The sequence below is a fragment of the Tamandua tetradactyla genome, chromosome 25 (assembly GCF_023851605.1).
Source record: "Tamandua tetradactyla isolate mTamTet1 chromosome 25, mTamTet1.pri, whole genome shotgun sequence".
Classification (NCBI taxonomy): Eukaryota; Metazoa; Chordata; class Mammalia; order Pilosa; family Myrmecophagidae; genus Tamandua; species Tamandua tetradactyla.
In genome coordinates this window covers 20,357,117-20,381,942 of record NC_135351.1, presented here as the reverse complement: position 1 = coordinate 20,381,942, position 24,826 = coordinate 20,357,117, and the positions used below count along the sequence as shown (strand labels likewise).

At 41.3% G+C, this 24,826-nt stretch overlaps 1 protein-coding gene across 2 annotated transcripts; it reads right to left on the bottom strand.

The window, feature by feature from the left end:
• Positions 1-12,406: 12,406 nt before the first annotated feature.
• RBM24 (RNA binding motif protein 24) lies at positions 12,407-24,060 on the bottom strand. Of its 2 annotated transcripts, none has more exons than XM_077143330.1 (4): positions 23,839-24,060; positions 22,585-22,708; positions 21,089-21,143; positions 12,407-14,539 (listed from the first exon to the last, which is right to left on the bottom strand). In XM_077143330.1, the coding sequence occupies exons 1-4, from the start codon at positions 24,004-24,006 to the stop codon at positions 14,176-14,178; spliced, it is 711 nt and encodes a 236-aa protein (XP_076999445.1). In that variant the 5' UTR covers positions 24,007-24,060; the 3' UTR covers positions 12,407-14,175. The 2 variants fall into 2 exon arrangements, with proteins under 2 accessions (XP_076999445.1, XP_076999446.1); XM_077143331.1 differs by lacking the exon at positions 23,839-24,060 and adding an exon at positions 23,172-23,526.
• Between the last annotated feature and the right edge of the window lie 766 nt (positions 24,061-24,826).

Below are 24,826 nucleotides of genomic sequence, written 5' to 3'. Positions count from 1 at the left end.
GACTTTGCCCTGCTGTGATTTTCTCAAGCTCCCTAGTGTGCAATCTATTAGTGCACTCTTAAATTAGAACCTAAAAGTAAGGTAGGATTAATAATTAAATATTACCATAAGGAAGAACTAACCAGACCTAGAAGATTATGAGCTTTAAATGAAACGCAAAAATATACATGAGAATTCCGTTAATTTTCAGCCTTCCATCTAGGATCTAAAACCACCCAGATAAATCTTTCGTGCCTAAACAGTGACCTGATAGAACGCATTGGGCTCCAAAATAAGTCAGTGCCTTTGACTAATTTTAAAAGCAAACAAACAAACATACTTCTGGTCGAGTTTGTTTCTGACCAGCCCTTGACCCTAACAAATGAGGCTGGCCAAAAGGGCAATAGTATGTTGAATGCACCTTCTAAAATTGCTTCTCATCTGAGCTGTCTGGTGACGTAACTGGAAAGTTCGCAGAGTGCTGTGTCACCCTGAACAGATTCTGTTTCTCTGGAAAGAGGGCATCATTGGCTTTGGCTTTGCAAACAGCCACATTTCTTATTAATAGGGTTCTTTTACCTCAGGACCATGGATTATTGATGGAACTCGCTGTTAGAGCACCTAGACAAGCACAACACGGCTCTGCCTAGCCTCAGTTCTGTAGGCACGGATGGCCATTCACAGCTGCCACATGCATACTTGTCCAAGGCAATGTCATGGTGGCTGCTTTTCAAAGGCAGAGAGCCATTCCCTGACCAGGAGAAGAGCAGAGGTATTAGGCAAGCTCCAAAGAAGGGAGGGATGCTAATAATTACTGTCATTGCCCTAGAGAGATACTATCACTGGAACTTTCAGGCTCACCAGGCAGCTCTCTGTGGACCCAAAATCTTGACTATAACCCAGTTGCTCCAAAATACCTTCTTTTCAGGCTCCTTCTCATGTCTTCCTTCTCTTCTTTTAGGCATTTTATTACATGTGAACATGCGCTGAAATGCACAAAGTGCTAGAAAACCTATTGCAAGATCTAAGTAGGTTACCAAAAGAATGCATGTTGAATTATTTTTCCTCTCTTCTTTTCGTATGTACTTTAAGAGCTGCCATGTTAGGGATGCAAGAGGAAGGACTTGAACTAAAACTATAGTGTTACTCTAACCAGAGGAAGGGGCGCCTGAGGTTACCCAGTCTAAACTCTTACAGAAGAGGAAAGTGAGGACAAAGAAGTAATGGGACTTGTTCAGGCACGTACTGACACTGGTGGAGAATGGATCGAACTTCAGGTGTCCTGCCTCCCAGGCCTGCACTCCTCTAATCATATAGCTGTTTGGACATGGGTCCCCACCTGTGCTGGTTTGAAAAGATTATGCACCCTAGAAAAGACACTCTTTAATTTTAATCCAGGCTTATGGAGGCAGCCATTTCATTTAATCCCTACTCAGCACTATACATTGGAACTTGATTAGATTATCTCCACAGAGATGTGACTTGCCCAATTGCGGGTATTAACCTTTCGTTAGAAGGAGATGTGACTCCACCCACTCCAGGGGGCCTTGACTGGAATCCTTTAAAAGAGGAAACATTTTGGGGAGAGTCCCTTTTTAGAACCATGAGAACCACAGAGCCCATGCAGCCAGAGACTTTTGGAGATGAAGAACACCCCAGGGGAGTTTCATGAAACAAGAAGATGGAAGAGAAAGCTCGCAGATGTCTCCATGTTCGCCATGTGCCTTTCCACTTGAAAGAGAAACCCTGAACGTCATCGACCTTCTTGAATCAAGGTATCTTTCCCTGGATGCCTTAAATTGGACATTTCTGTAGCCTTGCTTTAGTTAGACATTTTCATGGCCTTAGAACTGTGGACTTGCAACTTAATACATTCCCCCTTTAAAAGCCATTCTGTTTCTGGTATATTGCATTCCAGCAGTGAGGAAACTAGAACACTGCCCTTTCATGTCCTGATTCCCTCATTGCTCCTTAGATCTGGCTATTTATCCTTCACCTGTATATCCTAGCCCCAGGAATTTAGACCCACATCTGCATATCTGGCAAGGTAGTCACCAAGTTTGGAAAAAAATGTCTATCCTCTTAAGAGTTGGGTGGTAAATTAGATGTGATAACCATTTGACATATCCATGGATATGTGAGCTTCTATTGTATTATCAAAACAAACTCAGTATCAATAGATGAATGGATAAACAAATTGTGGGGTATTGATGCTTAGTACAGCGTGGTTGAATGTTGAAAACATACTACATAAATAAGTCAGACGCAAAGAGACAAATCTTATATCATTCCATTTATATGAAATATCCAGACTAGATCAATCCAGAGAGACAACACAGATCGGTGGTGGCTAGGCGCTGGGTGTAATGAGAAGTCTTGAGGAGAAACTGCTTAATGGGTATAGGATTTTCTTTTGGGGAGATGATGATGTTTTAGAACTAGACAGAGGTGGCGGTTGCACAACAGTGTGAATGTACTAGCTGCCACTGAACTGTTGATTTTCAAATGGTTCATTTTATGTTACGTAAATTTTACTTCAGCACCAAAAGCAAAAGCACGATAAACTAATTCAGTAATATGTCAGAAATAACCTCTTACATAAATATCTCCAGGGGCTCTGCCACTTCTAATTCAGTTCACCAATTCCAACATTTCAGAAATGAGCAATTACAGTCACAGAAAGAGGAAGAGAACCTATGATGTACAAATGAGATATTGGAATAAAAAAAGTATGAAGGAAACAATTTTTTTTGACATTTGTTCCCCCATCATTTATTTTTATTCCATATGTTCTACTCATTTGTTGACAAGGCAGATAAAAGGAGCATCAGACACAAGGTTTTCACAATCACACAGTCACACTGTGAAAGGTATATCATTATTCAATCATCATTAAGAAACATGGCTACTGGAACACAGCTCTACTCTTTCAGGCAGTTCCCTCCAGCCTCTCCATTACATCTTGCATAACAAGGTGATATCTACTTAATGCGTAAGAATAACCTTCAGGATAACCTCTCAACTTTGTTTGGAATCTCTCAGCCATTGACACTTTGTCTCATTTCACTCTTCCCCCTTTTGGTCAAGAAGGTTTTCTCAATCCCTTGATGCTGGGTCTCAGCTCATTTTAGGATTTCTGTCCCACGTTGCCAGGAAGGTCCACACCCCTGGGAGTCGTGTCCCACGTAGACAGGGGGAGGGTGGTGAGTTTGTCTGTTGTGTTGGCTGGAGAGAGAGGCCACATCTGAGCAACAAAAAAGGCTCTTTTGGGGGTGACTCTTAGGCCTAATTTTAAGTAGGCTTGACCTATCCTTTGTGGGGTTAAGTTTCATATGAACAAACCCCAAAACCGGGGGTTCAGCCTATAACTTTGGTTGTCCACATTGCTTGTGAGAATTTCAAGAATTCAACTTGGGGAAGTTGAATTTCTCCCCATTCTCACCATTTCCCGAAGGGGGCTTGCAAATACTTTTCCACTCACTGATCGAATCACTCTGGGTTTCATTGGGGCATCACTCTGGACAAACCAACAAAATCTCATGTCCTACCCAAGGTTCCATGTAGTTATGGTGTTCAATTAAGCTGTCTACATAAGTTATATTAGGAAATGCACTAGTCAAAATATAAATTTTGTACCAAATAAACATTTGGAAACAAATTTTTATAGGAGAAAATGTTGTTAATGTGGCAGGTGTAAAGGTATGCAATTCATCTTGCATACCTTTACTTTGTTCATTCAGAACAACTGTCCTTCTAACCCAAGCCATTCCTTTCAAAATTCATGCAGATAGCTACAGAAAATATTCCAATGTGGCTATTGATTTTGATAGAGAAGATAGTTGTTTCAGTTTGCTAAAGCTGCCAGAATGCAATATACTAGAGATGGGTTGGCTTTTTCAATGGGGATTTATTAGTTTACAAATTAACAGTTCTAAGGTCATGAAAATGTCCACATTAAGGCTTCAATAGGAAGATAACTTCTTGAAGGTAAGGCTGCTGGCATTCGAGGTTCCTCTGTCACATGGGAAGTCACATAGTGACATCTGCTGCTTCTTCTCTCTTGGGCCCTGGTTTCGAAATGGCTCTCTCCTTTTCTGTGGGTTCTTCGTGCTTCTCCTGGGGTGTTTTCTTTCTAAGCCCACTCTCTCTCCCTGAGTTCTCTTAAAGGACTCCAGTAAAGGATTAAGACCCACCTTGAATTAGGTGGGTCACCTCACCATGGAAACAACCTAATCAAAAGGTTCCACCCCCAACAAGTCTGCACTCACAAGATTGGGTTAAAAGTACATGGTCTTTTCAAACCAGCACAATAGTCAAAATGAAAAAAATACACCCTGGATAGGCCTTTAGGATTTTCCCTATACTTCAAGAATCTGGATTCAATTAAGCATATAAAAATTCCCATTTACTTCAATGCATAGTGGGTATGTATTTCTCTACAATCAAATGATTTACCTTTTTGGAAAAGAGCTCCCAAATTTGAAAATTCAATATTGGATGTCGTCATTCTTTGAAATAATAATTCATCTTACTAGCAATACAAAGGTATTTTAACAAATGTTTTCAGATTTCCTGGGCTTATACGGAAGAGAACAATGTTGACCGACTCCAAAGAAAAATAGGATATTATTCAAGACATCTGTGCTTTTTTTTAAATTAATTAATTAATTTTTTATTTTAATTTTTTTTTTTACATGGGCAGGCACCGGGAAATGAACCTGGGTCCTCTGGCATGGCAGGCAAACATTCTCGCCTGCTGAGCCACCGTGGCCCGCCCCATCTGTGCTTTTTGAACATTTTCTTGAGTGAGAACTAAGAAGAGACAGTTGCCAGAACAGAAACTCAGGCTAGCTGTGTCTAGCAGTTTGGCATGATGAGAGTCTTTCTCCTTAACTTTGCAGAGGTTCTCAAGCCTTTATTGTAAAGTTAAAAGACAAACACCCCCCTAATTAGCCATTAGGGAAATGCAAACCCAAGCCACAGTGAAATATCACTTTATACCCACTAGGATGGCTCTTATTTAAAAAATAGAAAATGTTGGTGAGGAGGTGGAGAAATTGGGAACCATATGTATTGCCGGTAGGAATATAAAATGGTCCAGAGTAAAACATTTTACTCTGGCAATTCCACGCCTAGGTATGTATCCTAAAGAATTAAAAACAGGTACTCAAACAGTCCCTTATATACCAATGTTCACAGCAAACATTACTCAAAACAGTGAAAAGATGGAAACAAGCTAAGTGTTCATCAACAGATGTGTAGAGAAATAAAATATTGTATATACATACAGTGGAATATATTTCAGCAGTAAAAACTAAAGAAATTCTGAGACATGCGACAACATGGATGAACTTTGACGACATTATGCTGAGTGAAATAAACAAGGCACATAAAAATAAATACTATGATTCTGTATATGAAATAACTAGAAGAAGCAAATTCATGGAGACAGAAAGTAGATTACAGGGTACCAGAGGATGGAGGTGGGGTGAGGGGGGAGAAGGAGTTGTTGGTTGGTGGGTACAGAATGTTTGCAAGTTTTAGAAATTTTGAAATAAAAAGAAAGGTGGTGGGAAAAAATTTCTAGGATTATACTATTTATCTTAATCACTCAGAACCTATCACATTAGGAAAATCTGATAATCCCACGCAGTCAGCCAAAATTCTGCTATAAAAATTACCCTGAGCATGACAATCACATTGTTTATAGAAGTTTACAATCAACTTGAAGTATAGGTAGTAATCAACTGAAGCAAAATAATTTTGAATATGAAATGACAGTTCTCTCTAGCTTTTAGCATTCACATTTCTGTACATGTCAGGGATGCTGGTTAGCATTTTCTCCAACTGAGAGGGTGTTACATAAACTCTGTGAGGCGTCCACAGCAGAAAGTCTGCTTTTCTAAGAGGAAAATCTTTTATTTTGCACAATTAAGTGCCCTGTGGTCTTTTCTCGCCTTTCTTTATTGCAAACCTCTGGGGTGTCTCATCCTTTCAGAAATGTACAGGTTGATTCATGGAGCGCAAGTTGTACCAAAGCTGAGATGAAAATTTTTTCTTGATAGATTTCAGGGCTAATTTTGAAAATGCATTGTTATCACAGCTCTGTTCCTTCCCCATATCATCATGCTGAAATGTCTCATTCTGAGAGCACTGGGAGACAATCACTGTGCCAAAAGTGGCAGCTGGGAAAGATTAAAAAAAGAAAAAAGCAGATAAAGGAAGCAAGGGCCGAGAGGTAAGAGAGACAGCTGGGAGATTTAAGGGACGTGGCCCTAAGCAGCTGAAAGAGACAGCAGTCCAGGGAGAGACTGGTGGCAAGATAAGAGGCTTTGTGCATGCTGGAGAAATATGCCAAAGATGATAAGAAATGCAGCTGTCATAAAAACGTGAATTAGAAAGTTTCTCGCTGTGGCCAGGACATAAAGACGTTCAACATGTGTACTTAAGGGACAACACAGTGAATCTTTCAACTGGTCAGTTAAGCTCCTTAAACTCTCTCCAAGTTAGGATCTTGTGCCTACCTCTTGTTTGGTCACTGTTCTAGTTTGCTAGCTGCTGGAATGCGATATACCAGAAACAGAATGGCTTTTAAAAAGCGAATCTATTAAGTTGCAAATTTACGGTTCTAAGGCTGTGAACTTGTCCAAATTAAAGCAAGTCAATAGAAATGTCCATTCTAAGGCATCCAGGGAAAGGCAGGTTGATTCAAGGAAGCCGACAAAGTTCAGTGTAGCTCTCTCAAGTGGAAAGGCACATGGTGAACATGGTGTAGTCTGCTAGCTTTCTCTCCGGGCCTCTTGCTTCATGAAGCTCTCCCAGGAGTCTTCTCCATCGCCGAAGATCGCTGGCTGGTGGACTCTGCTTTGTGACTCATCATTCTGTTGTCCTTCTCTGCTCTCTCAGAACCTCCAAAGGTCACTGGCTGGTGGACTCTGGGGTTCTCTCAGCCTTGCGGCTCTGCTCGGTTCTGCAGTGGCTTTCTAGTCTTTCTTAAAAGACGTTCTCTCCAAAAAATGACTCCTCTTTTATAGGATCCCGATACACTCGTGTAGAATGGGTGGGACACATCTCCATCTAAACAAGTTTAAAACCTACAACTGATTGAGTCACATCTCTGTGGAGATAAACTAATCAAGTTTCCAACCTATAGTACTGAATAGGGATTAGAAGAAACTGTTGCTCCCACAGGATTGATTAGGATTAAAACATGGCTTTTCTAGGGAACATAAATCCGTTCAAACCAGCACAGTAAAACCAGCTCACAGCCTGCTGGATTTTACTCCCACCTGGTTCTGGCATTACTTCTTCTTATCCTTTTCTCCCTCCTCTTCCCTCAGTTGTAATCAAGACACTCAAGCTACCGATAGCAGATGACTTAAATTATACTTTCAGTAACTATACTCTGCATTTAAATCCAATGTTATTATTAATATTGTCAATGTTCATTGAAAGCTCATTATTACTTGACATTCTTTGACAAATTGAGACACACTCGTTCAATTTTACCATAGTTTATTATAGTGAATAACAATATTAGTATTTTTTTTCCCCTCAAAAGCACAAGTGGATTGAGGGCAAGACAACTTAAAGCAATGGTAATCATTAATACTATCTCTAAACAAATATTGAAAGCAGAAATTAAATTAAGAAAAAAACGAGAATGGAGACTTCTATGGTATGTAATTTTCATTATAGATTTTAATTACATACATAACTTGCTTTAGGCTCTTTAGATTTGGTTTTGAACCCTGAGTCTATAGAAGGCCCAGGTATTAAGCTTCCCTTGTATTGTTTTTGGGACAATTTCTAGTTACACAAAAAGAGGTTGCTAAAATAATTCAGGGGCAATTAGTCTTTGGAGTCAGCCAGATCCAGGATTTAACTCACAGTTCTACCACTATTAGTCATGACCTTGGGGAAACTACATTAACCTTTCTGCAAAATGAAGATAATAATACCAAGTGTCCTGTGAGGTTGTGAGAATTTAAGATAATTTATGCAGTGTCTGGCGCAAATGGATGGCTTGATGAATGGTATCTGAAAATCTAGATGCTTAAAATAAAGGAATGAACAATGGTAATAAAGAGAAGAGTATTTATTTTAATTTTGATTATTGCCAATACTCTTTCTCTAATGTAGAACTATGATGTGGAATGACTCCAGAAGTGAAAGTACGGTGCATGGGTCATTCAGTGATAGAATGCTTGCCTTCCATGCAGGAGACTTGGGTTCAATTCCTGGACCATGCAGCCCCTCCCCTCAAAAAAAAAAAAAAATAAATAAATAAGCAAAGGCTGCAGAGAAAGCACCAAGCCAAAGATCAGCAAGGAAAGGTTTATACTTACACGTACCTCGAGTCTTTGTGGGACTCCAGACTTTTAACTTCCCATTTGCCCAGTTACACCATTTTAAGCTATTATTCCTCCACAGGAAATTGCCATTTATTTTATGTCAATGCCAAGTTTATTTCTGGTTTATGCTGAGCACATTGCTGAACATGATAGCCGACAGAGCATACTGAGTGTTTTACGAATATTATTGATGAAGTAGACATAGTGGGCAAATAGGCATTAGAAGATTTTTGTTATATGGAACCCTAGTGATAAGCAAGCACAGAAAACAGTAAGAAGTCAGGTCAAAGAGGTGAATTCAATTGTGATTGGGAATAAATGATATTTACTCAGGGCCACTCCAAATGCTTCATCAGACCCCCTGAAAGTTTGCTTGCCAAGCCAGAATCTTGGAATCTTCTGTCCCCCACTCTCCTACCCATCTACCCAGTAACTCATGCCTATCTATGTGCAGGGATTTTCCTTTAATGAAGCCAGCGGTCACCTGCTCACGTGTAAGACGCGACTGAGGGCAGGGAGCCCGTGGCCCTCCCTAAGTCAGTTAGTGGTGTGAGGTCCTCCCTTCCATCTCATCTCAAGCTCCCGATCACTTCTCCCAAGTCCCATCAACAGAAGTAGGTCAGCCTCAAAGCAGAAAACAGCACAGCAAGTGCAAATACAGAGATTGTGTTTCTCAGTCACAGCTGATTTAATACTTTGAATCAAAGCACACAGGATAGCAAGTTAAATACATTTTCTCTAATCTTCCCCTTCTCTCTTCCCACTTACTGGGCTTGAGTGCCTAAGATGAGAGTTGGTGACAGCCAAGATTAAAAAATGCCAGTGCTCTCTGTCCCTGAGCCGGGAGGCCCAGGAGGAGGCTCTGCTGAAAACTTTCAGACCACTTTTGGAGACACCAGTGTTTCCAAAAGTTTTCAGTTACAAAGGGTATGCACCATTCTGTAAAAAACTTCTAAACCTTTGCAAGCGTAGTTTAAAAACCCAGCTGTTATCCTAAGTGTCTGTCATTCAATTACAAACAGAGGAAAAATACGTATTTAATCACTATCCTTTGTCATTCCCCCCGACCCCACCCTGAGCTCAAAGAAGGCCTCTCACCTCCCACCCTCTTCCTCGGCCCCCGGTCCTGGGACTCAGCAAAACACCCAGGCCTTGGGTCAGGCAACCTGGTCGCAGGACTCTGACTCCATCTAGCCCCTTCTGTTTAGTTTTAGGAGGTGTTTTGACTGTAGCGCCTCGTTTCTTAATTATTTTCTTTAATGCTCTCTCCCCCCCCCCCCACCCCCCGCTTCACTCTGCTTTTTTCAATATAAATACATAAACGAACGCTCGATGGAAGATGCATAATACCCAACGCTCCAAACAGCATGGCAGCTGTTTTATCTCTTTTGCCTCCCCTGAGGTTTTGCAGTTGGGGTGGCAGAGCCAGGAGTCAGTGTTTTTAAAAACTAAACAAGTTCCTACCTGGTTGGGACTTTCAGGTAAACAGAGCTGAAACATAAAAGCTAACCTCCCCAGTTTTCTACTTGGCAAACCTATGGTTTTGTAGAGTATTTAAATCTCCTTTTGGAAGTCATTTTCAGATAGTTGCCTTTTTATGGACACATTATCTGAGCTATTAAATGAAAAGAAGTAACAATTTGTGCTCAATCCATGTTGTAGTGTAATCGGCATTACCTCTTAGTGGCAAATGGAAAACAATGCGTACCAGCCAACTCACTTAAAATATATTCATAGCTTAGTTGTAGCATCTTGGATTTTAAAAAGCAATGGCATTCATTGTCCAGGAGACAAGTGACTAGAAAGTCTCTTGAAACTTCTTCTGGGGAAGAATTAATTGCAGTAAGAACTAATGTATGGTAATAAAGATACACATAACTTTTCTTATCTAAAAACCCTACGGTGCTATACGTGTGTCTAACTTTTTTCTTATTTTGATCTAGGATTGGATTTCAAAGCTTGGAGTTTAAATGACTTACCTAAAATCATTATTGAACTTCTGAAATTTAACAAGTTTTAGGACAAATATCCCAATAAAATGTCTTCTGTTCAAAGAGTTCATGCAAAACAAAGTTAGAATTTCCCTGCAAACAGCTTGGAACTTTTGAAAAAGAAAGGACAGAAGCAAGCATAAAAATGTACTTTATTTTTTGGTTCTTCTTCACCTCTGCCCCTCTGAACCTCAGGCTATCTTAATGAATGCCCTCAAGCCTGAGAGGGAATTAATAATAATATTTGACAGGGAGTGAGGAACTAAATATAGTTCCTCTGTGAGAGAAATGTATTCCATAATCTTCTCCTGCACCCCTCCTTCCCCTCTCTGGGCAATCTCTTCATCTTTCAGATGTTATTTTTGTACAGTGCTTGTGGTACAGAAGTTTAGCTGTTACTTGGTTGCAATAGAATAGTGATAACGTCATGAAATACAATTTTGTCCTCTTTTGGCGAGATCAGTTTTCAAATGAACATTGTACACATTTCCCCAGTATACTAAGTGCCATTTGCCTAGTACTTTTGAATTTCTAAAATGTTCTCAAATCAATTATTTCATTTTTATCAGTGCAACCTGAGAGGAGAAAGAGCAACTATTTTGGGGACTATTACCCACATTTTACAAGTTCAGAGGGTTTCAAGATCACCCAGGAGATATGTAATGAAACCAGGACTCACCCAGCACTTTGGGTCTCTACAAAACATATGTGGCCTGCCAGACAAATGTAGACATTATGTCATGGATACTCTTCCCTTTTTATTAGATATTAAAAACGTTTACTATTATTTTTTTGAAATTTGTATTGGGATATTTTAGCATTATAAAGTAAAACTTTGCTCTCCTTACAACTGCTGACATTGATATCAATATAGATCAGGAAACCCCAAGGATACCACTAGGGAAAACTGGACTTTTAACTTTCCCAAGTCAGACTCCTTTTGACAAATGTTTCCCAGAACCATCTGACCTATTTTTAATCGATAAACGTTTCATTTTTAACACTTAGCAATACATGGCTTATTGAGGAAAAAAAGTGACCTGTCAATATATCTGAAAATTAAAAGTAAAACATGCCTTTTGGAATAAAATTAATCACTGATGCATTGACTGAATTAAGTGACTTAGACATTATTTTACTGAACTGAGATAATCCCTTGGGGTGCAAAAATCACTCTCCTTGGGGGTAAGCTAGTATTTATTTCTGTAAGTAAAATTAAAGGCAATTAAAGTTTGGAGACTGTAATGGCTTTAGAGTTTGCATAAAATATAAAAGGTGATGGCCTCACAACTTTTGGCTAGTTATAATTTTTGAAAATTAATAAAGTTCGATAAAAGACATTACATGGTAGATTTGGAAGATATTAAGACGAACAGGCCAACAAAAAATCCATTTCATAATTAACAAAAGATATACATTTTAAGTCAATCAGTATGGCATTCATTTGAGCTTCCAGTACACACCATTAGAGATTGCCTCATCATCGTGGACAGAAATGAAAAAATGAAGACATCTCAGTAGTAAGTTCCTCTTTGGTTATCTTTCCCTCCAGGGCATTGTCACTACTATCTATAATCATTTATCAAATGTTTACTAATATCTGGTTCTGTGCAATGTAGTTTATGTACTTTACTTAAAATTTAAATAATCATGTTTTATTGTTCCAATGTTATAGATGAGAATCCCATAAGAATCTTAACCCAGAATTACAAAAAGTAATTTGCTGCAGTTCACACTGCCAGAATGTGGCAGAGTATGGCTCCAAGTTTATCCGACCCCAAGCATCACTGTGCTCCAGCTTCTGATTGACAGGTACCCTCTTCCCCAGCCTACTCTTTTCAAGAATTCTTCAGTTCGTGCTAGGATTAACTGTTTTTCAGGGTTCACTGTTGGGGGATGATCTATATCATTTGCTAAATACAACACAGATTCCAAGTTCATGAACCTCACTTAGGTAAAAAAACAGGGCATCTGAGAAGCTTTATGCACTGAAAAGTGGGAGATGGAAATGCTGGTTATTCCTGGGAAATGCGAAATCATTCCCCTTTACTATCTAATTAGAAACAAGCAATACAACAGGTGTTTTTACAAATTATATTTAATACAAGTGAATAGATTAGAAGATCTGAAATGTTAAAGCAATATACACAATGAATAAATAATTTGCACAGGAGAGTCAAGTCTACATAACACTGTCTAGTATGGGAATACTTAAAGTAAATCCAGTGATGATGGAGAAAAGTCCATAAAAATGCTAACCTGTCTTCCCTTGTATGAAATTGTTCAAGTATAAAAATCCAATACAGTGTAAAATAGTACCCAATTTAGTTTAAGAATAAAAATTGCAAGTATTGCGGTTTCAGAAGGAAAATGGAAAGCAGCATTTAAAAACTACATAAACTATGTAAGAATAGTGTTAGACTAATGAGTTACCAATAAATGAGATCTACATGAGCAAAAATCAGAGAAGGAAGCATGAAACTAGCAATATATCCTGTTTTAAAAAACTAAAAACTTGAAATTAACTAAAATGTGTTAATGTAAGAATACTCTCTTATACAGTGCACATATGAATTTAAATAAATCCAAGTCAACATCTTAGTTGAATAGGTTAATATTTAATATGCTACATCTAGACCTACTAAATAATTTACGCCATGAGATGAATACATAATTTTACAGTGTCACATCTAAAGTTCCTTTCTTTAGAGTGCAGCATAGTAAAACTCAAAAATAAATTATCTTAAATAGCATTACTATTAAGGCACAGTATAAACCACATTATCATTAACCTTTGAAGAATTGTAATCTCAGTAAGCTTGTTGTCTCATGGACTGTATTCACTAATAAATAGTTTTAAATATGACTCTGAAATAGATACTGAAAAGTGTAAAATTATTTAAAAAGGGAAAAAAAAATAAACGTCATTAAGACAGTTCTTAAGGGTTCAAAGTCTGCAAACTTTGCCTGCCTTTATTCATAAGCCACGAGTCGACACAATAAATAGAAAGAGAAGGCTGTAAGAGTAAAAGCCTGATCCTATTTCAGAATCAGAATTGCTGACACCAGCAGATACAAGTTTCCCAAAATTGAAACAGGATGGGGAGAGGGATTAGAATGTGACAAGCTCATCAAACAAGCACAAGTGATGTGTTCTTTCCAGAACTGTGTGTTATTGATTGTCTGTACAGCTGTTGCACCCATTAATTCCACATCACTTGTTCCAGAGTTCAGCTCACCCGGAGGACAGATGAGAAAATAGCTTTGGTGCCTGCCCACCATTTTACCCACCGCCACGCTCCTCGATTGATTGTTCGATGCCCATGTCTGAGACAGTAAGAACATTATCTTCTTACTTGAAAAAGTTCTATAGGCCATAGTGACTGCTAAAAAATGACAATCAGTGCTTTCAACGTTTTGTTTAAAAAAGTCTGCTTTTAAATGTAATTCAAGCTACATATTGCTCATTCTGTTTTCCCTGGTTCAACTAGATTCAAATAGCTTTTTCTAACATGTAAAAGGCAGTTTGCTTCCCTGATACTATAAAAAAGAGCACAAATAAAAATCCCATTATAAAAGTGAAGTTCCATTGTTATCCCTGCCTGGCATTTGGCAGGGGCCTTTCATTTACTCAAAGTCTTGGGACTGGCTTCCAAACCTGTGCCCACTCCCTTCATTCTCACCTCTTTCTCATCTATGAACATTACTGGAATATTAAAAAAAAAATCTGCTTTTCAATCATATAGCCTCTTTTTTTTTTTTTAAAGCCCACATTAACTCTTATTAACTATTAAAACTTGGAAAATGGTGGGGGAAAGAGAAAACAATTCAACTTTGATCAGATGGCTGGTCTATTGCATTCGGTCTGTTTGCAGCTGCTGAGGCTGATACTGGCCAAATGCAGCAGCAGCGGCAGCAGCTGCAGCGGCAGCAGCAGCTGTCCCAGGCGCCGCCGAGGTGATTGGCTGCTGGACTGCATAGCCATAGCCCCCAGCGGTGACATATCCTGCAGCAGCTGGAGAGGCTGCGTAGGGGTACTGGTCATAGGCGGCGGCCGCGGCGGCGGCAGCTGCTGCCGCTGAGTATTGCGCATATGCAGCTCCAGTGTAATCGATGTAAGGTGTGGTGGAGGCGGCAGCTGCTGTAGGCTGGACATGAGGGATTACAACTCCAGGCTGCACAAAAGCCTGAGGATACACATAGTGGGCAGGTATCCTGTAGGAGAAACGGAAAACAAAGTCAGGCAGTAGTCACCTCCTATCTGGAGGATACGTTTTGTTCAGAGATCCCACAAACTCAAATTTAGTGGTTATTATGAGCATAGGGTTGCCACAATATCTCCTTTGAAAGCACTCTGCCAGTAGCCAAAGTTAGGAGTGCCCAAGAATAAATTCAACAACGATGAAATTACCATGGTACCCTCCCTGCTAGAATTTTTATTTATGGTTATTTAGAACCATCCAGTATCAATTATCGAAAGTTTGGAAAATTCACGGTGGCTCATGAGGGCTGTGCAGATAAAAAATATTTACTAAATACTTAAATGATCAAGACTTTAAAGTCTGAAATTAGTTCATAAAGAAAAACATTTAGCAAATAGAACGATTCTTGGCAGTGAAGACAGGACTCCAAAGGTAACCTGCGATCATTTACTTCTGATGGCCAGTTTGTCAAAACTGAAGTCAATTTTAACCATTACTTGATTTAGGTGATTTACCAGGTGTTTATTATCATGGCAACCCTACTTGAAATTGCTTTGCAGACTCGGCACACATTAATCTCTCTGCAACCTCAGTCACCCTGATTAAAAATAATTATAAAAAAAAGAAGAAGCAGGCGACAAAATAAAAAAAAAGGAGTTTAAAAGTTCACAAGTGTGGTAAACACAGCAGAATCACACTTCTCAAACGAACTGTAGTGCATCTCACTGTCACAAGAGACTGGTGTGGGAAGCTACAGAAACGCTATTCACATTCACAGCAGTGATTCCCAACGAGATGTGCAGCACGTTTTTTTTCTTTCTTTCTTTTTTCCATAAAATTCATAAGGACACAACGGTCAATCAAACCTGTTTGACTATCAGGCAACTGAGGTCAGCCAGCTTGTTTATCTCTATGCAAGACAGACAGAAGGGGTTTTGGGGAAACGATGAGGTTGAGGGAAAAGGTAGGGGCAGGGAAATACAACTAGATAGTTCTAAAATTAATATAAACGTCGAAGGGTTATATAATCATATAAGTAAGGAAACATTTCTTTTTGCACATCCACTAACTGCTTTATCTTCCAAATCAACAGAAATAGATTTATTAACATATCTGTTATAAATCTCTCCTGTGGGATATTCTGTACAAATCAATTCTGTTATTAGGTATTCTCTGCAAAAGTTCAAGAAAGTAAAACACAGCCACGTACCTTTTAAAAGTATACATTCACAGATCACATACAAGACAGACTCCAATGAGTTTATTCAAAAATTAATTTGGTTAAAAAATAAATCACAAGAGGAATTTAAGAAAAACCCCATGCATCTCAATTCTCTCTCTTGTGATTCACTACTGCGATTCACTACTGATATTAAAGCACTACCATGAATATCTGATTTATTTTCATCTGTCTTTTAAATACTCTCCACCAAAACCCCTCATTTTTCTAAAAATATGACGCTAAAATGCCATCTGGCTGTTAGCAATGCCCAAAACCTATGAGAAGTACAAGTGCAAGTAACAATCTTTAAATTTTAAAGGAATGAAAACAGAAAACCTTGCCACCAGATTTTGAAACAGATTTTTGCTTTGCCTTTTCAGAGTTTTACCAAAAGCACTCATTAATGAACATCGATGGAAAAGATGAATTTATCACAGTGGGTAGCGAACTTTGACCCCAATGATAAAAATACACTGAATTTTACTAGACTTGTAGATTTTTCCCAGTGCCTGGAAAAACGACGTCATCAAGTGTTTCTGAGGACACTTAGAGATGTTCTTAACCCTCCTCAGAAACCAGACACGTGGTCATGCACACACTCAAAATGTTTCTGCAGGTCAGGTGATCAACTCACTCACAGCAACAGGTGTGGCTGTATGAAACCCTGCCCCTGCAGGCCGTCTCGTCCCCAATGTGTGGACACTGCTAAGAGAGCCTACTCTCATGCCAAATTACATGTGGTGATAGACAGCAGGGGCTGCAGCAGGGCTATTTTTGATCCTGTCATGCAACAAGGGTTTCCAGCAAGTAAAATGTCTTTATAAGGCCAAAGTAAAACATCTATCAGCTACAAAGGCCAGCATGTATGAAGCGTACTGATACTGAAACATTAACCCCTTTTACTCCCTGGAGTTCCATAGGGGAACACGGCGGTTGCTAGGTTCCTTGCAAAGAGGCAAGATAAAATTGTGAGTGAGTATGTGTGTGTGTGTGCGCAAGTGAGAGAGAAGAGAGAGAGAGAAGAATGCATTAAACATTAGGCAGGGATTGCTTAAAGGACTCTTGTCTCTGCATTTACTTTCCATCCAGAAATAGTTTTGATTTGATAATGCCAGCCAATGAGAGTGTAAAGTTCCCTGGAATATCAGAATTCTGCATGAAGTCTGGGAAAGGGCAGGAAGACGCCTGGCAGGCAAATGACAGCCAAGAGCCCTTTAAGGCATAAGGAAAAGAAGAACCAGAAGATCACAGAGAACCTAAAATATCTCAGTTCAGGAAGGAAGGGAGAATTGGATTAAAGAGAAAGGTGGCATTTCCGAAGCAATAGCTTGAGGATGAGTTCCTTTAATTGTCTACGGAACCCATGAGGGATACTTGGGAATCTCTCTCCTACTGGACATCTACCAATGTCCTTTCCCTCAATTAATCATAGAACATACATGCCTGGCAGTTAGAAAAGGGTAAGAACAAAGCAAATCCTTTTGGTGAGTTTCAAATAAAAAGTTCGTTTTTCTTTTCTCCCCATCTTTTCTTGCCCCCCTGAGTTCTCTCTGTGACCCTTTTAAAGCAGCATTTTAACTGGTTTCCTCTTCCAAACTACTGCACAAGCTGCTGACAGAGTCCTTACGTCATTTTCCTGCTCAAAGTAACCTATCAACCTAACTGCAAATTCCTTAAACCCTGGCATACCAGCTCCTTCACGCTTCTGGCAACAAGCTACCTATCCAGTATGGCTTTCTACCTTTTCTCGAACCCAAGTCAACTGGACCCATTCATGTTTCCTGAACATGCCATACTTTTCCATGCCTCTGCCAGGGATGCCAATCCTCACTCCTCTCCCTGCTGAAATCTAAATCCCATCCATCCTAGTCAAGCACTCACTACATGCAGGGCCTTCAGGAATTCGCTCTTATCTGTGAAATGGGTTGCACTTTCAACCCTGAGTTGATGTGCATTAAATAAAATACGCTATGTGAGGTGCCTACAACGGTGAGCACGGTAGGTCCTCAATAAACAACTGTCCCATCTTCCATCATCCTTTAAAGTCTTTGTCAACTTCTACCTCCTTTGTGAAGACTTCTGGATCTCACCAACTTGATGGGCCTCTCCCTGATCTGATGAAGGGGCCCTTCCTTTAGGTGCTTGCCAGCTTTCTTACTAGATTACAAGAGAGAATGGAGATATGTCTTTGTGGCTAAAGCCAGACACACAAGAAAAGAACAAGCTCTTGATGTCGGGGAGACCAGGATTCTGAATCTAGAAACTGACCATCAGTGACTAGCCCTGTGAGCAGGGAGAGGATTTAATTAACTTCCCTGGGCATCTCAGTGTTTTCACCTTTGGACAGGATATTAATAATGCCATCATCAAAGAATTACTATGAGAATTAAATTAAATTATTTAAGTTATGGTTACCTGGGATGTTAAGTTAATGTTAGATACTGTCTCTCCTGCCTCCGTAGTGGAGGGTAGGTAGAACCCAGCAGCGTTAATACACCTACTCCCAAAACTTAGCACTTAAAGGTGTACTGAATGAATGTTTAAAGTGTCTTTTCAACGGGATCTAAACTAGCCTAGAAATCTCTACTCACAGATTTGCAGTCTCTCCAAGTTTTCATTAAGAACATGTATCTTTCAAACAGAACATTCTCAAGATACGGTTTAGCAAAACCACAAGTTTCTTTCTATATAGCTGTCTATTGTGTTACATCAGCAATTCCTCCAGGCCAAGATTTTGTCTTTAAAGGGCCCAGAGTAATATGGGAGCCATTTAAGGACCACATAAAAAATGGTTCAGTTGCTAGAATTTCAAACAACTCAATTAAGAAAATTCTCAAGCTACTCTAGAGGCCTAAAATAAGAACATGTAGCATTCACATAGAATTTTGGATGACCAGGTTGATTTGTTCGGTACAGACTCTGTGGATTAGAGCACTGTGGAGAACCCCCTTTGAAAAGAAAGAGAAGGCTTGCTGGTTCCGTCTGGAATGCAATCTATTTCTAAAAAGAATCTCAAGTTCAAACAGTGGTCATCACCATCCTTATAAAGGCAGCTAATATTAGAAGAGATGAAAAATAAAGGTTGCATCAAAACACACTGGATACAAAATCTCTATATGACACATGACGTAGGCTATTCTTACTTTCCTCCTGTTTCTTTCTCAAAGATCTATAAGGACTACCTCAACTAGTCCGAATTTCTAGTCTGGCTCTCAAGTCCCTCTACAAACAGTCTGATTTTTCCATGGACTGATGATTTCTTTTCTCCTCTGTGACTCTGCACGATCTTACCCTGTCCAACCCCTGTCCCACCCCCAGGCACATCCTTTCTTCCTTTCACCTGTTGTACCCGTTGGCTCAAGTCTACCTTTTCCACAAAGCCTTTTACAACTCTTCCGGCACATCTATTTTCTTGCTCCTCTAAATTCCTTTTGTATTTGATATAATACCAAGTAATTTAGTGCTTAATGATTCCTGATTGGATTGTGTTCAGTTTATTTTCTAAACTAAAGTGCAATTTCCTAATTTTGCATAGCCCAATAGCACAATAAAATACACATGCTAATACGTTGATTGATTTAGTTTTGTAACCATTTCAAGATTATTAGCATGAGGTCATGACTAAACTCATCATCACTTCTAAAGATAAATGTTCTCCTCCCTAAATCCATTTTTAAATAGTCTAGATCAATGGAAGGAAAGAAAGCCACAGAAGCAGCTGGACCAATCACCCTATTACTTATCAGTGTCAAGATCTGTCTGGATGGGGCTCTGATAAGTAGCTATGGAAATATGAAGTCTCTTTATAATTATATTAGACACAAGACCCTCTTCTCTGGTTAAAATAAAAAGTAGGAGTTGTCAGTAAGAATGAAGCATGGTTATGTTAAAGGTAGAGCTATAAAAAGATATTCATGGAAAATATAAATTTTCCAAGTCAGATTTTACTTGAAAGAACAGACTTTCTTTAGTCTAGTCTTGGAGACACAGAAGGTGTACATCCATGCATGTAGCCCGATTCTAAAATTCTAGATTACACATGGAGGAGTGTAGGTGCTAAGCTAGAGAAGAAACTATTGCTGGGGATAACACACTCTTTGAACAGCTAGAATGTTTAAAAAGGAAGTTTAAGTCTCTGGCATTAGAGCTGGAGGGATGTTGACCAGGTAGAAGACAACCAAAATAGACTCTAGTGCTCAGAATAAATTTAGGAGGCAGGTAATATCCCACTCATATCATGTCCCAGTGGGAGGGAAATGGGGAGCTCAGGTAAGGAAAGCTGTTAACCATAATACCCAGAGACAACACAAATAGGAGCAAGCTGTTTACCTGAGTTAGGTCTGAAAAGAGAAAGTTAGTGCTACTCTACTAAAAAAACTGGCTAGTGTTAATGAAATCTGATGAGAGAAGTTGAATTTTTAACTGTGAGAGTCTAAAAGTGATACACATGGGAAAAAAAAAAAAGCACCCCATTCCCAGACAATTCCCCAATGAAACAGAAACTTAGGACATGCAAGCAACGAATCTGTATTCTTACAGAAAGAAATCACACAATTTAGCACTCACTACAAAATTATGGTTAAATGGAAGTCACAGGCTACAGCTTAAAAGCAAGAAAAAAAAAAGGCCCTTTGCTTCCCATGGCAAAGTCAAAAGTCAACACTCCTCAACACCACCACCAAAACCCAAAACACAAAGAGCCCCTTCCCCGATGAAAAGGAAACACTTTCACTACAGCTCTTTTCAATTAAGTAAAAAGCACACAGTTTAGCTATCAACACCACTTCATTACTGTAATAAATAAAATAAAGCACACGGAGGTCTATTGACTATTGTGAAAAATAAAAACAACACCACCAACATCCATGCATCGTTAATCACCATCTGAGCTTGTGTGTCTGAGTCTACTGGTTACAGAGTTTAATTCCAAACAGAACTATTCCACCTCTTATCATGGTATCCTTCTGATCAGTTAGCTTAACTGTATACGAGCCCTGTCAGGTTAGAAAGAGACAAATGAAATTGAGTAAAGTTGAACAGAAGATAACGGTGATGGGGCATAATCGTCTCGTACACAAGTCATACCTGGTATTCTGATTTTGTTTTGTTAATCATAAGCTCAAAATTTGTCTGTTTTAGAGGCTGCGTACTTGGTCACATAACTTGACTCATCTAAAAATATTTATAGTATCAGCATTAAAAATACACAAACATATATAAATATGTGCAACCAGGAACATTCCGTGGCACAATAATCTTGTCTTTAATATAACATAAAGAGGCAGGTTAACAAATGATGGCTACATTGAAACTTTAGGGGGGCCTGTTTCATTGACTTACCCGAAAGGTCTTTGTATAAGGGCTGGATGGAGCTGCTGAACGCCAAAGGCAAAACCTAACAACAAAACATACCACATTCTCTATTTGTGCAGGGCCAGGCATTGACGACTACTACATATAAAATGCAGTCACTGCTTTCTCTTAGAAGGACAACCACCTTTTTTGACACTTTGGAGAAAACATTTTACGCGCATTTGTATACGTATAAAAAAGTTAGTTTTGTAAGTGCTATCATTGATCTAAAAAAAAATAAAGATTTTAATAGTCTCATAGTGGAAACTTTTAAACATAACTGTGAGGTTTAGTGGACATACACCAGGACCTTAGAAAAGCTGGACTAGGGAGTGATTCTTGTGAAAAGAAACCATGAACCATAGGATTTGACTATGACATTACACGTCAAAAACATTTCTATAATCCTTAATCGCAACCTTTTACAAGGCTCTGTAATTTGGAACACTGGTTTTGGACAATGCTCTGGAAGATTATGGGTTTTACAGTTTTCATATTAAACATTCACAAAAAAAACAAGATTTCCTTTCCACCTTTTCTGGATAATACATACACAATATATGTATACAATATCTCATACAAATGCAAATATTAATTGATGCCAATGGATACTGTGCACATGTGCCCACTTTCTTGACAACCTTGTTCCCTTTGAAATCAGTTTGGATGCCAAGTGTCAAGGTCTTTCTAGAACTTCAGATGGAAAGTCAGAGTGAAGAGGGAATGATTTAATCAAACAGTAAAGATGCTTACCCAATAGAAAGACTGTACTTGCTCAAAAGGCAATGCTCAATTCTCGGTGCTAATGCAAAGTGGAGTCATGTAAATAATCCAAAACTTCCTATTCTCTCACAGACTAAATGCTGCTCCCCTTTTGGTGACTAATAGCTATAGGACTTTGCAGTAAACTTTTTCTCATCTCTAAGCATCAGTTTCTTCCTCTGTAACAAGAGGATCCTTGACTAGGGGAAAATTCCTAATTTCTTCTGTTACTAATACCATCATTACAGCTTTATCATTAGGACATCACCCACACCCCATGCTTTTCTTGGGTCAGTGTTCAAGTCAGATTGCCTGCTCTGGAGGTAAAAGGAGAGGCAATACAAAGCAGGGAAACACACCTAGCTGCAGTTGACAAATTTGGCCCAGATAATCCACATGTGAGTTATCTACATATGACTAAGTATCGCCAAGTTGAGAGAGGATGATGACTGTAAGTCATTTAGGAAACAAACGAGTCAAACCCAAATTAGGGTGGATCCAAACTGTCCAGGATCCCGAGATCTACTTTTGCATACTATATACCTGCCTGTCTAGATTCACTTCAAGTCCTGAAAGGAGCCTTTACAGCTCTCATTTATCTTTAATACCTTGGAAGACTAACCAGCCATGGTTCAAGTTTACAGACCACAGCTACCGATTCTCCAGGGGCCAGTACTTGTGAACCAAGGATTCATTCTATGCGGAAGGGGAAGATTTCTCACCTGGCTGCATGATCCTAGGTTTTGCTCCCAGGTATGCCAGATTCACGTTGGCCTTCCTGCCATCGATGATGGGGTTGGGATCTTTGCAGGCCCGGTCAGCAGCAGCCCGGTCAGCCATGGTGACCTTAGCAAGGTACACACACAGACACACACACATCGCTCTAAATCAACCCCTGAAGGAAACCAGGAATCACACTGGAGAAGTCACTGTCTTAAAACTGAGGGGTTCTTTCTCAAACTTTTTCTTTCTTCTGCTGGACCTTACTCCCTGATCCCTCAAAGGAAAACAGGAAGGACAGAAGGAAAAGAAAGAGGAAGAGAGAGAAAGAAAGGAATAGAAAAGAGAAAAAAAGGAATGGAAACCACCACGGAAACACCACCACCTGAAGCCTGAAGGGCCTAGCAGAGAATTGGAAGCCTGAATTTCTCTTAGAACTCCTCCACATCTTCCCTGCCCTCCTCAACCCCCAAGTTGCTACTCTGCGGGGGCAGGCGCTGTTTGCTTTAACATTAAGTGCAGCTACACATCCGCCCGGTGCGCCCAGCCACCCGCAAACACTCCCCAACGACAATAGCTATTGTCCTACCCGGGGGCTCGCTGCTCCCGGGCAGCTGAATTTGCAAGCGTAAGTTTCCAGGAAGCGTGTTAGCTCTCTTTCAGTTAGGCAAAGAGCTACAGGGTCGTGCTTTTTAAAAAAAACCTATGGTTGCAATTAAAAAAAAAAGGGGGGGAGAGTGAGAGCGGGATGGCATGAGGGGAAGAGCCCCCGACCTCCTGGGGTGTCCTCTCTCTGCCCCAGACGGGTACCGGAAGACACACGCATTTTCACAAAGCAACAACGCGCTTAACCACTGCCCTCCAACCCGGGAATGCAATTCTGAGGTGCAGCGGCTCCACGGTCTCAACCCTCCGCACCCCCAAATTCAGCAGTCATTACCACTCTCCCCTTCCACCTTGGCCCCTCCCCTCTCCAAAGGCTGTCCCCCCCACCCCCCACCCCGGGTCCCCTTAGAACCCGGCGAGGCAGGAGCCGGCCCTCCCTCCCCCAGCTCCGCGGCGCTCAAAGTTTCAGTTCGGAAGCCGCTCACACCCGCGGGGTTCCTCACCCGGTCACACCCAGCCCCTCCCTCAGAACTCCGACCCCCGGGGCCAAGCATCACTCCTTCGCTCCCCCCCCCCCCCCACCGTCTACAATCTCCCCACCAGGCTTTTTCTCGCCCCCCCCACCCCCCACCCCGATCCGCGCAACTTACAAATCCATAGCCCCGGGACTTGCCCGTCTGCCGGTCGGTGATGACCACCGCCTCCTCGATCTCGCCGAAGACCTCGAAGTACTTGCGCAGGCTGGCGTCGGTGGTGTGGTAGGGCAGCCCCCCGACGAAGATCTTGGTGTACGTGGTGTCCTTCTGCGTGGTGTGCATCTTCGCGCCCGCCCCGCGGCTCGGGCTCCGGCTGCGGCTGCGGCTCGGGCAGCGGCTGCGCCTCCTCCTCCGGCTCCGCGTCTCCCGCCCCCTTTCGCGGCCGGCGGGGGCCAAGGGCGAGCCCGGGGGCGAGGGCGGCGGCGGCGCGGCGGGGGCGAGCGGCCCGGGGCGGCCGAGGGCACGCGACGCGCGGCTTCCGAAGTCGCCAGCAGCCTCGGAGTCTTGACTTCGCTCTCTCCTCCCGCCCCCCCTGCCGGTCACGGTACAGATTCTCCGGATCGTCTGGGATGGGACCGGGCTCTAGAGAACGTGTAAGCGGTTTCCACTCACCCGGCGGGGAGGCCCGGACTGAAAAGAGATGGGTGGTCCCCAAGCGAAGAACGGGGAGCGTTTGGAGGTAGATTTTTTTTCTTTCTTAGAAATTCGGTGTCTTGGGTGCGGCGTGGGTTGGGTCTGCGGCGAGAGCGCCCGGACGCGGAGGCCGGCGGGCGGGCTGGGGGGCACGGCGGCGGGCTCGGGAAAGGGGACTCCGCGCGGCTCGGGCTCCAGTCCTGTCCCTCCCGCCGCGGAAGCTGGAAGACGAGTGCCGAGGACCGCTCTCCACCTCTCTGCTGCCTTCCCCCGCGGGCCGGGGGTCGGCGCCGGGCTGGGGAGGGGGCGGGCCGGACGCCTGCGATTGGCCGCGGCTGCACCTGGGGCGCCTGGCGCCGCCGCCCCCCAGCTGTTGGGAACAGCTGTTTCTCCCCGGGCGCGGCTTGGGCTCGGGCTCCGGCTCTGGAGCTGGCGCTGGGGCAGGGCTGGGGACGGTTTGGAGACGACC